Source organism: Macadamia integrifolia, chromosome 6 (genome assembly GCF_013358625.1).
Source record: "Macadamia integrifolia cultivar HAES 741 chromosome 6, SCU_Mint_v3, whole genome shotgun sequence".
NCBI classification, from domain to species: Eukaryota; Viridiplantae; Streptophyta; class Magnoliopsida; order Proteales; family Proteaceae; genus Macadamia; species Macadamia integrifolia.
In genome coordinates, this window is record NC_056562.1 from 35,623,974 (window position 1) to 35,639,504 (window position 15,531).

Genomic DNA, 15,531 nt, shown 5'->3' on the forward strand with positions numbered 1-15,531 from the left:
GGGGGGGTGGGTTTGGGGTTTAGGTGAGTGTTGCCTTAGTAAAAGGCACTGGTTTAATTTGAAACCTGGCCTCAAAATGGTATCAAACCAGGTTTGACACTTTATTTATGCCAAATATCGTTTTACTCATAAATAAGCAAAAAATTCACCAAACGAATCTAATAAAAATATTTGAAAAATCAACTCCAAAAATTCAAGAATAAAAACTAAATTTTTTGTTGGAAGAGCGATTTTCAATTTTCAAATGCTAGGGTCTCAAATCTAAAAATTTCATAAATCTTATTATTATAGAACATCACTAAAAACCAAAAGAGAGGGAAAATAATCTTTTGTTTTAATTTCTAAAATTTATTTATGTTAGGCGTGATTTTAAATAGCTTTCGCGCACACCAAATTAGGTTTAACTGGAACATAACTCCTTCAATAGAAATCAGATTTAAGCAATCTTGAGTTTGTTGGAAAGCTGGTTTTATGCTCTACCTAATACAAAAGGTCTCATGTAAAAATAAAATCATTTGACTAGTCAAACTTATTAGAGAATAAGAACATTTCTCTAAATGTTGATCTTTTATGACTTTATGTGGCTTAATGTTGATTTTTGATTATTTGATACAGCTTAATACTGATTTTTGATGATATGAGGTATATGTAACATACTAAATAATGTTAGAAAAGAGGGAAAATACAAAATAACACTAGGGCGCCTTGTCGCCTAAGCGCTTAGGCACCCCTCCACCTCCTTGGATCACCTTGTTGCCTTGATAACTATGCTTCCCGCTCTGGTGTCAGTGATGATTCCAAAGTTGGGGTACTGGTGGGATGCCAACCTTGTAGATCAGATGGTCATTCCTGATCATATCCCCCTTATCTTTTTCCTGTCTACTTCTTTTTCTTCAGTCAATTAAAGTCTGTTTCCTGACCTTCTTCTTTCCTGCGCAAACTAGTGCTGTTCTGTTCTTTTAGTTGCATAATCTAATCTCAAGTTTGCTCACTGTTCTGTTCTGTTTTCAGAACCAGAATCAGTCCATCAAGTTCAGGAACCACTTGCTATTATGTTTCTTAAATCTCAGTTTTCTAAACCTTCTCTATTTGTGGTTGCTAGTTTCTACTTATTGTTTGCTGTTTTTAACTGCTGGCCATTATCTTCTTCAGTAACTAATTCTGTTCCAGCAATACTTTCTAATTCTGATTGTAATCTCCTGAAGTTACTATTTCCTGTTCATGAGTTTCTAGATCTAAATTTCTATTTCTGGTACTTAACGAATCTGACTTCTATTTCTGGAAAGTTTATCACCTTTACTTTCTAAATCTGATACTTTCTATTTTAGTAGTTTCTAAGCTTGGAAGTTAGTAATCAAGAACTTAACATTCTGGGTGGTTTTCGCTTTCCTAATTTGAGAAGGGTTCCATATCTTTGAATCTAACCATTGGATCTCAGACAAACTCTTTGGGTTTGTTCTCTATACCCAATAGACTATTCAACCAGCCGTTTTGGTTGAATTATTTGAACTTCTCTTTTGCTGGTTTTGGTTCCTATCCTGTGGTTCTGAAAGACACACAAGTTTCCTAACCCTAAACCTGTTAGGTGAGTTAGAACCTCACTTTACCAAATGTCAGCCACACCCACCTTGAAAGTGGTTATAGCAGGTCATGAGGAATACGAAATGTTGGCAATACCTACCTTCAGATCGCTTATAACAGGAGATGAGGATTTTAGTAGGCACAGCATATGATTGATGAAGATTAACCTCAATTCTTCCATTCATTTACTGGTTGAGATGAAGCATATTATTTAATGGCACTACCACCTGGTGAAGGAAGGTTATCGGAAGGCTTAAAGCTTCAGTGATATACAGCACCAGAACATTGATGCAATCACAATCACATTTTAAGTTTTAATAACCTATCATGGGGATAATCTGTACTTAAGAATCTGCTTTAGTTCACATTCAGATACAACGATAAGCATAGGATGACATTAATAAGGAATAATAATAAGTATTTAATGTAGACTGGGATAGGGAGTCTAACCAAGTCTCAACTGTAGGATCTTTCTATCAAAAGAACCACTATAAGAACTTGAGCAGATCAGTAACACTTTGTGTAGTTGAGAGAAGAAGAAGATGAGTTAAGGAAGAGGACCTCTTGTGCTTCACACAGCTGAGAGTCAATTGGATCAAACACCAATTCCATCAGCCTTGATCAAACACAAGACAAATCTCCATGTAGAAGACAATAGCAACAACCATTAATTTTTTTATCAAAATCATCTAGGCCTTTAGGAGCCTCCTCTTCTTTATTTATAATGTTAATGGGGGAGGGAATTACAAAATAGAAGGTTCCTCAAAAAGGAAACCAAATATTCTCCTAATACAATAGCTACTAAAAACTGAAATTAGAAACTAACTGAAATTAGAAACTAGTTGAAAAAGGAAACTAACTACTAAGGACTTGACTCAATTAATAACTTGACTCATAAGGAAACAAATATAACTCAAATCAAGCCCAACTAGAAAGGAAACTAATGAAAATGGAAACTAACTAGTAATCCCGTACTCAATCTTAGAGCCCCCTTTTTAGACCCATAAAAGCGGTCTATTACACTCAAAACACATGGGATCAAAAGCCTAACATGTATGGAACCCAACCCTAGGCTTATTCCTAATAGAACAAGCATATTTTGGTAATTAATCTGCATCAGTATTCTCCAAGGAATCTTGTTTCTGCCCTGCAATGAGATACACATTGCATTGAGCCTGTGATTGCTTCAAGGAACATCACGAGCATACTTCCTACCATAAATTGGATGCTTTCCCTCATACTTTCCCGCTTCCCATTTGTCCAAAAATTTTCAAAGACTTTTTAACAAATTTAAATCTTTGTTCTGATACATGGCAAACTCTGATTGAGCTGAAATCTGACAAATGAATTGAGACCGACATGTCCAAAAACTTGAGTTACAACTAAAATGCTGTGGCATAAAATCCAAGGCCTTTGGAGAAATTGACGTAGGCATGTCCATCGTAATACAAAGATTAGAGATTTTAAACAACACATTCCATATAAGAAAATTAAAGAAAAGGAAAAAAACTCCACCATTAAAAGATAAGAGAAAATTTACCTTCTTGAATACACATTTTTCTCGGATAGGTGTCTCCCATTGTACAGCTTATTCAGTTTAAGAATAAAATCATACCATTTAAAGTCCTGGAGAATGACAACCTAGCATAGACAATGTAATTTAGGAGTCAAGTTTAATGGAATAACAACACCTTTTCTTGAATATTTTCAGGGGTATTGAGTTGATACAAAGTCAGTGATGACAAGATGGTTTAGGAATACCGTTCAACCTCAAAATTTCCATTGCGAGGGTCTGCGTTTGGGGTTATCTTCATGCCGCCACCAAAGAATTTTCCATTGCCAACGCAAAGGGCTGTAACGTTAGGAAATATTTCCCATTCTCCCCCATTGACCTAGAGTAAATTTCATTCTATGAGATTAAAGGAACACCTGGAAAATACTAATATATACAATCAAATAATCCAGATGCACAGTGAATGAATTTTAAGGGTTAAGACATTCAGAACCACTAACCCTAATCTTGAGATCCCGATTCTTGTGCCCAAAAAAGGCTCTCAAAGTACCAAAAACATAACATAGTTTTCCAAATCTTTTGTACTGAGAAGCATAGTAGCCTGCCTTTGCGCTCCTGCAGAGTTCCACAGGATATAGTAGTGAGACATTTCGCATTAAGAGTGGTGTACATAAGCACAAATTGACGATAACCTTACAAATGAATATCAGCATCATTTATAAAATAATGGGGTTCGCCACTTCCTTTACTAATAATGCCAACATCTACCCAAGATTTCAACCCTACAAAAAGACACTCATTTTTCAGTATAAAAATGACAACTGAAGGGTATATGAAATACAAGCTTCTTATAAATTACGCTACATCAAGAATAAATATAGAGTACATAATACATTACACAGTATTGGTGGCCATGCATAAAGTCAAGGAATAAAGAAAAGAGGAAAAGAGAGGAGGAGGGCAGCGAAGTGAAACAACCTTTTGCTATGCGTTCAACAGCTTCAAAAGGGTCATTTTTCCTGATCAAACAAATAATAAATGGGTGGTGTCATTCCATTGAAGAATCATAAATATTCAACTTCATAGTTCACAAAAAAAAATAGCAAGCAAAGCAGCAGCATGAACCAACCATCCAAATGTCCTAGCAAAATCGGATCCAGTACCCAAGGGAATGAGCTGTTAAGAAGGATAGTATAATCACTCCCTGGTTCAAGCAATCTAAATCAAGCAGTTCACATGTTACACTATCATGTGCATAAGCAAAAAAAATTTCAAAATTCTATTCACCAAAATATGCTGGTATTTTTTGAATCACCTACACCAAGAGCAGTCGTATGTGTAGGACCCTGGTCTTGAGCACCAACAGGTTTCCCTGCCCAGAAGAAGCCATTCACAACCTGCCAATTATGAGCAAAAGTGAATCAGGGGGGCTTCATATATTAATATTTAGATACCCTACTATTGAAAGAGTAAGATGAGGTCTCCTGGTGAAGTTGAAAGTAATGAATGCAAAGCACAAGCCACTATGAAATTTGCAGCTGAAAATAAATTTTGGGTGACTGATATATGGGTCGACTGAACCGCAGCAAATTGGATATGGAACAGTGAAAAGTACTTGAGCGGTAAATCTAACCAGATTGCGAGGTCTCTATTACAAGGATACCTAGGTGTACACAAGTCAAGGAATATAGCAATGGCCTGGATATGGCTCCAACCATGTCAAATTCTTTTCTAACTTAAAAGTAAAAATAAAAAAATCATTCAATTTGATGAGGAAATCCTTTGATGCAAATGATCTAACAACTGAGATTGTTTGGGAAAAAGATCTACTGCTCATATTTCTCCATGTTTTATCTCAGTCATTATATCCCTGTAGATATCAGTCATAACTTCTAAATTTCCCCTCATAAAGAAAAGAGCAATATAATAAAATGATTTAATAGCACAATCCTTTGACTTATACCAACTCCAATATCTTGAAACTAAAATCTTCACAATAACCCTTTTCTTCTTTATTATATTATTTTCTCCTTTGCAATCTTGGCAGTTCTCACATAAGCATTTGATAGTTTTTATTGTTCTGTCCATAAATGTACAAAGGTCTATCGGTCCATGCATATAGAGGTTACATCAGTTAAATACTTAGCTACTTCATAAACATCTTTGTGTGGAGAAGTTTGTGACTAGATTTTGACAGTTCTCCTAACTAATATTCTAACCAATGTTCAAGTTTACATTGAGGCATCAAGAATGCAAATATTTGTAACATCAGAAATGTTGTTGCAATTATGATAAACATTGTACTGAAACATATTCAAAATGATAAAAAGAAGAGTGTGACACCTCATGAAGAGTACCATCACCACCAACAGCTATCACAGCATCAGCCCCCTCCCGTATAGCCTGCAGAATGTATAACATCAGATGAACCACAGCTTCATAAAACCAAGTGCATATGAACTACAGTGCAAAATTAGACTCATTAATTTACGACAGGAGAAAATATTTACCTCCCTAGTTATGTCAATGGCATGTGAAGGACCTGAAGTCAAAGATTCACATATCTGGCCACATTGTTAAGAAACAATTAGGAATAGGAACACACTGAATCTCATTAAGATAACTAAGAAAATGCTGCAGAGAAATAACAGACACACTACTGCTTTGAACTGTAAGGGTTATCGAATTTCTATAAACTCCATGGAAAAATCCATATGATTTGTGCAATGGATCAGCAAACTATGTTGCCAAAAGTTTTTTGTTGTTCTGAATAACTCAAAAGTTTAAATGAATAATGAAGCATGCGATTAGAGTTGATCCTCATCACCAACCACTAGACTAGTGGTAAAAGACCAAGTAGTTGAGTCCACAACTACAGGACTAAAACCTCTTGAGATAACCTAAATCGGCGACGACGTAAGAACTTTGATGCAGTTGCATTAGATAGTAATCCCATATGGAGTCCTATGCACAAACGTAGGAGACCCATTAGGTGTTGGTGGGGGGCAAATGGGCTGAAATTGACCTTTTGGTAGTTATATTATGGGTTGAGCCTTTAATTTTTTTTGGGTTTCATTGTAATGGGCCTAATTTATAAATCCATAAAGTTGGGATAAAGTTAGTACATGGGATTAATAGTTAAGATAAGTATTTGAGTTCGATTAGAATACTTAATAGCTAAATAGAATTTTGTTTTGAGTTATTTACCTCATTGAATGTGTTAAGAGTGATTAGGAGTCCTTTTATGAGTCAATGTAGGAATTTTAAAAGATCTTTATATGTGTAATACATCCCCCATCAACTGGAGATGATTGGAGTAAAGAATATCAGTTTTCTTTGAGAGTTTTTGTGCTATTAAGCAATGCATATCATATGGTATCCCAAACTTGATTTCTTCTCTTTTCTTCTCTTCTCTTCTTCCACACATTTTTTTCTCTTCTTCGTCCCAAGAAGATTGATCTCATCTCTTTTCCCTCCCCTTCCATCGATCTAATTATTTCCCTTACCAACACAACTGATTCCTTCATCGCAAATTTGATCACCGAATTTAATCACTAGGTCAGATTGCATCTGAGATCCTTGTTTAAATTTTAGAACTCCAAAACATTCTTCTAATAATGTAACCCAAAAGTTACTCGTAATGGCAAAAACAGCCATTACATTTACAAATAGAAATTTTCACTTATCAAATTCTAACCTCAAATGTTGTGTCAGTGTCACAGTTTCATTTTCCCTTTCTGTTTTCAACTTCCAAAATTAACTCCATTTGTACAGCTGGCTGTTCCACACAGTCACTCGAACCCAATTGAGTACTCAGCTATTACTCTGTTTAAAATAAACATTTCTAAACCATTAAATAATACGTATCTTTAACTCGGGAACTTTTAAAATTACATTTATCATGATCACATAAATCAGCAAACTAATGGTTTTTTCTGTCTACTGTGTTACATGACTTGTCAAGCAAAGAAATCACTAAATTGTAGGAAAAACCCCATCTCAAAGTCAATTAGGGGCCATCTTAGTCAAGAGGTGGCTCATCATTACTTTCACACTATAGAGCAAAGACAGATGGCACTCAATTCCTAGAAGAGCAAATTGGGGCTGGGGGTCTCAATTCTGGCTTATATGCCAAGCATCGTTCTCGAGCTTACCAGTATAATGACTGCCCTGGTGTCCTTTCCAGGTTAACAAAGCAAGACATGAGGATTGTAAATATGTCAGATCTATAACTGCTTCCCCTTTTCTAATGGATTGACTCTTGAAAACATCCACTCCACAAATCATTAAATAAAACAGACTGAGAAAACATGAGTTAACAGAGCGGGAATATTAAGCTTTATTAGTGTAAATACTCTCAAGTATGTATCAGAAAACATATGAATCTGCTCACACTTAACTGTGCAATATCACATGAAACAACAATATCACAAATAACTTATAGGAATACCTTCAAAACAAACAAAATCACTAAAACTTATTGGAAATCGCCTTCAAAACAAAGAATCCTATAATCATTTAGTACCGAGTAGGAAACTCACGTTGCAGTCATTACCAAGACGAGACCTCAGATAAGGCAGTAATTTCTTCCACTCTTTACCTGTACTGCCATTGGCACCTGATTTTGAAAGTATAAATTAGTAACACGAATTCTCAGAAACTGAAGCTCATTAGGCACAGTGTTAGAGACAACGAAAGGGAGAGCAACCTCTGGGATTGACAACGAAAACGAGATCGCGCCCGTGTGTGGGGGTTCTCCTGTAACCCGTACGGTCCAGTGGGAGATCCGGTGCCATGGAATAATCAGCCCTGAGAAATGAGGGTTTTGCCATTGCTACCGCCGCTACAACCACAGAAAAGGCCTCTCTGCCGCTTCGGTCCCTGAAGGATTATTTTATTGCATTGTATGCTTATTCTTTAAGAACATGGGGAGTTTTCCAACTTAAATTTCTCAAACGGTGGCCTGAGCTGATTCTATTTGGCTCTTTTTCTAAGAAGTTGCCTTCGACTTCAATGCTCTGACCGTGGCTTTCGATGCAGTCAAAGTAACTCAGGAGTCAGGAGTTGGCGACGTGCTCCGGCTGCACAGCTCTCTTCCTCAGCAGCTCATTCATGGCGATAAGATAGAGGAAAAAATTGATCAAATCTGCGGTAACAGTAATCACAGACTCACAGATAGGGCCTGAAGACTTGGGATTGGGAAGAATGATCGTTTATCACGTGAGTAATTAGCCTGGTTAAATGCTTCTCCAGCACACGATTTCATAGGATCTTGTGATTTTCCTTGGCAGATTTTCTTCCTTGAGAACAGTGAATAAAGTTCTGTTTGGGTAAGTGAAAAAAAAGAAAAAAAGTGGGGTTTTGAGGTTTAATCTTCCAATATTTACATTTAACTGATTCGAATCAGAATCGGATATTGCCAATCACGATTTTGGATTTCCTTTAATATTAATCCTCCCATGTGCCGGTTTTCCCCAGCGATATTCGTAAGTTGAATGTAGATGGTGCAAGTAAAAGAAATTCTGGTATTAGTGGAGGAAGATGGCTCATCGGAATAAGAATAGCACGGTCGTTGTGGTTTTCTCTAGTTTTTATGATATTTGTTTTAATTCTGTGGTTGAGCTACATGCTTTGATGGATGGTTTAAGGTTATGTATGAATGTGGGTTTTTCAGATTTTTCTATTAGCTTCGATTCTACTTTGATTGTGAACTCAGTATCTAATAGGTTTTGTGATCTATGGAATTGTTGGTATTGATTTCATGAGGTTATGACTCTATGTGACTCTCTTCGAACTCGAATCTCTTTCTCTTTTCAAGAGAATAATAGAGCGACAAATTGGTTGGCGAACTTTGCATGTGCTTCAACTACGGATTCAACTTTTCTTGGTGCCAAAACTCTTTCTATAGGCCTTAGTCAAATCATTAGGGAAGATAAAGTTGGGTGGCCGATATTTAGAATGTAAATTTTTTTTCCTTTGAATCTTTTGTTGTGCTTTGAGGGTGCGAGTGCTTCTATTTGTTGGGTTGGGGTAAAGCAGGTTATGTCCCCCCTTGTATTCTCTTTCTATTTTATTAATAACATCTTAGGGGCTCTCCCAAGTCCCAGTTAATATTCGGGGTAAAAAAAAAAAAAAAAAAAACGACTGATTTTAAGACTTTTAGGATCGAATCGTTGGGATTCGAATCTTATCGTATCAGATGTATCGACCATATCGTACCAGTATCAGTTGAAATCGATTCCTAATCTCTGATCGATCTAGATCAATTATCCGTATTGTTTCAATGATAAAACAGTAAAAAAACTATACTTTTTAAAAAAATCAATGGCAAAACCAACTAATACACATCGATCAGATTTTATATGAATCAATATTGGACTGGTATCGATGGATACCGATACCAACACTGATACCATTCCCTATACACTTACAAGAGTATTCAAGTAAAACATAATGGATGGATCACAGCTACATTGAGTGGGATATTGTGTCATGGGTTATCAGGGCTTGTAGCCCAAATAGTATAGGTCTATTAAGAATCTGTTTAGAAGGGGGGGGGGGTTTGATCAGAGATTGTAAGGGTTGGAATTGGTAGCCGAATTGGTCCCGAAGATTCCGATGTCAGACCAGCCATAATCGGTATTATACTATCCTAACCTTAGTTTTTTGTATGAGAATCATTCCCATATGGTTTTATTTTTAGTTGAGTCAAAATGTGGATCAATCATCATTCTTGTACAAGGATCTGATCCACACTTAATTTTCTGTACTAGAATCGATTAGAGTTAGAATCAATGGGTTAAATCCCCAATTCTGTAAAACGTTACATTGAATTGCTCCTCTGAATAAATTTATTTTCACAAAAAAATAAATGTGTAAAAACAAATCTTGCATATCCTTTGTAATACCCACATGGCAGATCAATTAGCGCATTTTCAATGGAATGTGTTATCAACATAAATACATGGTCATACTAACTTTCGAACAACTCCAACATTGTCGCTTTTCATCATTCTATTTCGAAATTATTTGAAAGGATTCAATTCGTTTTGAGACTCATGGCCCGTATGATTGATATGAGTTACGAAAATTTACATTTTTCATGTCCATAAAGTTCACCACCCATCCAATAGTTAGAACCATAACAACTTTGGCTTTTGGGTTTGACTTGATTAATTAAGGACAACTATGATAGTGGTTGAGTTAACATTTTATGCCCTTAATTCATCATCGTTCGAGTCGATTAGTTGTGGGTTTGAGTATTGGCATGTTTACTATCGCCTATTGATATTGCAGAAGCGCTACTTGCCATACGGGGGCTTGTCCTGGGGGCTATGATCACTACCATGGAGCTAAGGGTGTTAATTAGTTTGGTTTCGATTTAAACGGTGCAGATTGATTCGGTTCACATTTATTTGACTAAAATCATAACCGCACCATTTACTAAACGGTTCCACTTTTTGAAACCGTGATCATTTAGGAAACAGTTTCGGTTTCTACGATTTTTAAATGGTGTCGATTTCACAATTTTAAATGATTTCGGTTTCAATTTATTTCATACGGTTTGTAAAACGGTTCACAATCGGTTTGTTATAACTTGCAACCATTTATAAACTGAAGATCATAAGCTTATCAAAAAATAATTTGCAACCACAAATAAGATATTCTATATTAACGATTGTATGTCTTAATTTGATAATCTAGTGTTATTTCTTTGCATGGTCATTCTCAAACATTTAGAACTAATATCATACAACATCAAAATCTAGTATTCTACAGCATAAAATATTAAAATGATAGGTGGTTCAGCCAAAACACCCCATCTATGATAACATAATAACATAATAACATCTATGGATTACAAGTTCATGATATAAAGCCTAAACTTTAACTGAATTACAATAAATCATACCAAATCATGATGGGCATTTAATTTAATTATTAATTGTTATACGGATTACTGCTCCTTCTTTATTTAATTATTATACGGATTAATCGGATCGGTTTAAATGGTTTTAAACGGTTTCAATTTGGTTTGAAACCAACGGGTTCCGAGGTTAAAACGACCCAACCCGTTTAGCTAATTGGCCTAAAATTTGAAACCATAATCGTACATTTACTAAACAGTTTTGCGGTTTCAGTGTAAATAGATCGATTCGATTTCAATAAACGGTTTCGGTTACAAATTCACATCCTTACATGGAGCACCCTTCTTTCTTTATCCCCCCCCCCCCAAAAAAAAGTTAACATTTTATGGGAAAAGGGTTCACTCCATTACTTGAGTACAATTTCGGGTAAATGAGGGAAGGCCCTTTCTAATCTAGGTATAGTAGTGGGGGCATCAATGACATTTCATCTCTTACATGAACAACGATATGTGAGGAGGCTTGCAATCTCATTCTTGGGCTAGTGGTATACAAATATTTTGTCTGTATTTTATGCTTCATTCGTGGTAAAACATTTGTATATTATTTTTATGTGAGTTTTAAATTATGCAAAGTCTTTAACATTGAACTATTATAATTCAAAAGACTCGGCAATAAACTTTCGCCTACTAGAGTTAAACGATAAGAGAGAAGTAAATGATACAAAAGGTATTGACTTCAATGGTAATATTGAACAAGGTGTAAAATAATGTGAATGCCCATTAGCCCATGACATTATAATTTTGAAGACGTAGCACTCATTTTCGAAGTCTTAAATCTACCAAAAAAAAGAAAACTTCAAAATATGAAAACATCAACTACAAACTATTTTTTATAAATATGATTTTCATTGACTCCATTTTAATTACAAGTCAAATATTGAATCAGTATAAAATCAACTAAATCAGTTGGAAATCGATTAGATTCATCCAAACTCATGCCAGCTCGATCAAACTCAATACATAGAATCATGGTTAATCAAAGTCGAATTAACTGATTACATTGACTTCATGTTGAAAATGTTGACCGCCAAAGCTCCAAACTAGAATCTAATGTTTTCTTAGTAATCATAGTGAATGTTTATTCGGGTTAAAAAAAAAAAAGTGAATGTTTATAACTAAAAGAAATATTTCTTTGCTTTTGATATTATATATATATATATATTTGATAATAATGGTATATTGGTTTAAAATTGTGAGATTGGAATATTGGATTTCATTTCATTCATATTATTGTGTGTGAAATGGGCAATGACAATAAGGAAAGTTCACTCGATTGAGTTGAGCTTGACTAGGGAAACTCACTACCGTTAGAAGAAAAAATACACAATTATTTATGTACTTAAAAACTGTAGTAACATTTTTTTAGAAAAAAAAGCCCTTTTCACAAGGTAAAAAATACATGTAAAACAGAATAAAGAAACAATCATACAACGCAATGATACACACATGTTTTGCAAAGATGCTTACCAACCATGAAGAAATAAGAACAATGTTACCAATAATAGAGATAAGATTACAAGCTCTCTTCTTCATGCCTTTTCGTGTTTATAAAGAATTAACATTAAGTATAATAATTACTAGCACAACAATATATATGGAAACAAAGAAATTTTTTCGTAACTACCTCTATGTAAACCCTACAAAATTTTTCTCAATAGCTACCACCCCAACCCTTGCATAGAACCACCTTAGAAGGCCATAACCTTTTATTTTACGTCATTTATTTTTATTTTTTATTTTTTAAAGTTGAGATACAAACAAAAGAACCAGAACATACAAGACCTCATGAGGCCAAACAAGAAACAAAGCTAGGCTAAGTTTGGACCCAAAAAACCCTATGAGGAAAAGCCGGCCCAAACAGAAAATTATAAAACGAAGATTTCTAGGGTTTGATGTTCCTCCGTGTAACCTGACTATCAAAGAGCTTAAGCGGGGAGAAGGATTGCCGTCTTCACTCGTCGCAGCAATGGTGATTACTCTCGTTTAACACTTCATCTAGGGTAGCTTTTTAGTTAATGTTTCGTTTTATTTATTGGATCCGCTCTCTTATTGCAGATTATTCCAGAGAAGAATCGGAGAGAGATTTCCAAGTACCTCTTTCAAGGTTACTCTTTCTAGTTGCTTTTTGTTGATTTACACCCTTTAGGTTTCTTTATTTTCGATTTATTTGTCGATTTCTCAATTGGAATCGTTCTGTTTATCTGCAGAGGGCGTTTGCTATGCTAAGAAGGACTTCAATTTGGCGAAACATCCCGATATCGATGTACCAAATCTACAAGTCATCAAGTTGATGCAAAGCTTCAAATCGAAGGAGTACGTCCGTGAGACTTTTGCTTGGATGCACTATTACTGGTACCTCACGAACGATGGTATTGAATTCCTTCGGACATACCTCAACCTCCCATCTGAGATCGTCCCCGCTACACTGAAGAAATCCGTTAAGGCCCCCGGTAGGCCAATGGGTGGCCCTCCTGGTGATCGCCCCCGGTAATTAGTCTTCTGCTATATTGGTCTTTGGCTGTATCCTATTTGTTAGTTGTGAACCATAAAAAATATAGGCAGAAAAGGTAGGGATTCTAATCTGTTTTCCGAATGCAGTGGGCCGCCAAGGTTTGAGGGAGATCGGCCTAGATTTGGCGACCGTGATGGGTACCGTGGAGGACCTCGAGGACCTCCAGGAGAGTTCGGTGGTGAGAAGGGAGGAGCTCCACCGGAATACCAACCGGCATTTAGGGTAAAACTATATTTATAATCCTTTGCTAGCATTAATCATGCATGTCATTAGCCTCTGTTGTTCATCTGTAAACATGCTGTTGTTCTTAAGGTGGCTTCATACTTTTAGCACCAGCAGTGTATTAGGAATCGTGGGTAGAGGGAATGTATCTATTGTTTTACCTCCCTTAACCCTAATGGGTATTAAATGTAGGGTTTCCCACCATAGGGTGCCTGGCTTATTTACATTCTCAAAATTGAGCCTAATAATCACTTCCTATTGTATACATCTCTCCACATAGTACGGACAATAGGAAGATCAATTTAGTAGTAAATTATTTGTATTACCAATCCATGATTTTTAGTTTTGTGAATCATTGTCTGAATTTTTTGTCCACTTATCTGTAGATTGTTTCAGCAAATCAAAGATTGTCTTCTGTTCATTTTGAGAACAATTAGAGTCATTGCTTGACAAAGAATCAGTTGTTTTCAAGGTTGATTGTTAGATTCAATTTCTGTTCACAATTTTTGAACATAGGCTATACCTGTTCCAAAGTTTGGACTTCTCCATGGTCAATATTTGTGAATTTGTTTATCTCTACACTAAAACTTTATGACCAAAAGGAAGCAAATGAAACCAAAATGAAAAGTGATAAGACTTCTAGTTGGATAATTGGATTGTGACATAAAGGTTTTGATTCGTGTCTCTCTACTTAAGTTACTCTAAATTAAGAGTTTTATTTCTGGATCATATGTTCCGGTTATGAATTCAGTCACAGGATTCAAATCGTGAACCTTGCAAGTACTCAAACCATTGAATTTCTGCCCAAATAGGTTCAGGAACTGACCGAATGGAAACTTGGAAGAGTCGCCATTGTTGCTTTTGTTGTTTTCCATGTTGAACATCCCCCCACCGGTTGAGGTTATTGATTGCTACTTTTGAAGAAGAAATTTTCTTTTACCTTCGTTTCATAGTCTCATCCTACTTTGCTGTTTAAATTTCAGACGGTGATAGGGACTTTTTTTATAATTGCTTAACATGATATATTGTTTTTACGTCTTTGTTCTTTGAGATGTTTTGCGCTATTGGTTTTATACAACTTCCTGAGGGTCTTTAGTGTTACAAAAATCATACAAACTCTGTGTTTGACAAGTAAAAATGATTGGATACACTTCACTGGGTAGAGTTTGAATGGTCCTTGGTATCATCTCAACAAAATTGGGAATATATAGTTTCATGCTGTCCAATATTTTTGCCCTTCTGGAAAAAGGTCTTCATGTTTTAGGACTCGTCTTTTGAGAATTTTCTTGTAGGTCTTCAGGTATAATTTTATTACTAACTTACAATGCCTTTTGGCTTGGCCAAGTGTTGATTATTGTGACAATGCTTCACATAGGCACACTATAGTATATAATCATGGATTGAGTTTTCCTTCACTCTTTCCTCCACCGATGGCAATCATTGTGTGCTTGGATGTGTTTTTGGGAACAGTGGAGGCCATTTCAGACCTCCTCCAAAGAATTTTTTTTTTTGTTGGGGTGGATTCTTGGAAAACTTTCCCCTATTCTTATACTACCGTTTTTTATTTTCTTAAAATTTTTTTTTTTGGTAATTTTATATGTTTGAAATTTCAACGTCATTCACAATTATTTACGTATTTCAGCTTTGGTGATCCTTTCATCAATGTTCTAAGAGCCACACTTGAACTTTGCAGGGCCCTGGTGGAAGATCTGGAGGATTTGGCCGTGGGGGTGGTGGTTATGGTGCAGGTCCTGCTAGCTCTAGTGTTGCTTAGGA

At 35.7% G+C, this 15,531-nt stretch overlaps 2 protein-coding genes across 4 annotated transcripts in view; one reads left to right on the forward strand and one right to left on the reverse strand.

Annotated features, from left to right (window-relative positions):
• Positions 1-8,376, reverse strand: part of LOC122081785 (sphingoid long-chain bases kinase 2, mitochondrial) — a 10,669-nt gene extending 2,293 nt beyond the window's left edge. Inside the window, exons 1-11 of one of the 2 annotated variants that reach the window (XM_042649062.1) lie at positions 7,803-8,362; positions 7,636-7,712; positions 5,605-5,658; positions 5,438-5,497; positions 4,414-4,491; positions 4,224-4,270; positions 4,073-4,113; positions 3,792-3,876; positions 3,595-3,709; positions 3,351-3,473; positions 3,122-3,222 (exon numbers count right to left, since the gene is read on the reverse strand). In XM_042649062.1, coding sequence (XP_042504996.1) covers positions 3,122-3,222; positions 3,351-3,473; positions 3,595-3,709; positions 3,792-3,876; positions 4,073-4,113; positions 4,224-4,270; positions 4,414-4,491; positions 5,438-5,497; positions 5,605-5,658; positions 7,636-7,712; positions 7,803-7,926 — 905 coding nt within the window. In that variant the 5' untranslated portion in view covers positions 7,927-8,362. Of the gene's footprint in view, positions 1-3,121; positions 3,223-3,342; positions 3,474-3,594; positions 3,710-3,791; positions 3,877-4,072; positions 4,114-4,223; positions 4,271-4,413; positions 4,492-5,437; positions 5,498-5,604; positions 5,659-7,635; positions 7,713-7,802 lie in introns of those variants that run through there. The other variant, XM_042649063.1, reaches the window with a different exon arrangement.
• Positions 8,377-12,840: 4,464 nt separating this feature from the next.
• Positions 12,841-15,531, forward strand: part of LOC122082740 (40S ribosomal protein S10-1-like) — a 4,288-nt gene continuing 1,597 nt past the window's right edge. Inside the window, exons 1-5 of one of the 2 annotated variants that reach the window (XM_042650488.1) lie at positions 12,843-12,990; positions 13,077-13,125; positions 13,229-13,508; positions 13,620-13,755; positions 15,449-15,529. In XM_042650488.1, the coding sequence (XP_042506422.1) occupies positions 12,859-12,990; positions 13,077-13,125; positions 13,229-13,508; positions 13,620-13,755; positions 15,449-15,529 (678 nt within the window). In that variant the 5' untranslated portion in view covers positions 12,843-12,858. Of the gene's footprint in view, positions 12,991-13,076; positions 13,126-13,228; positions 13,509-13,619; positions 13,756-15,448; positions 15,530-15,531 lie in introns of those variants that run through there. The other variant, XM_042650486.1, reaches the window with a different exon arrangement.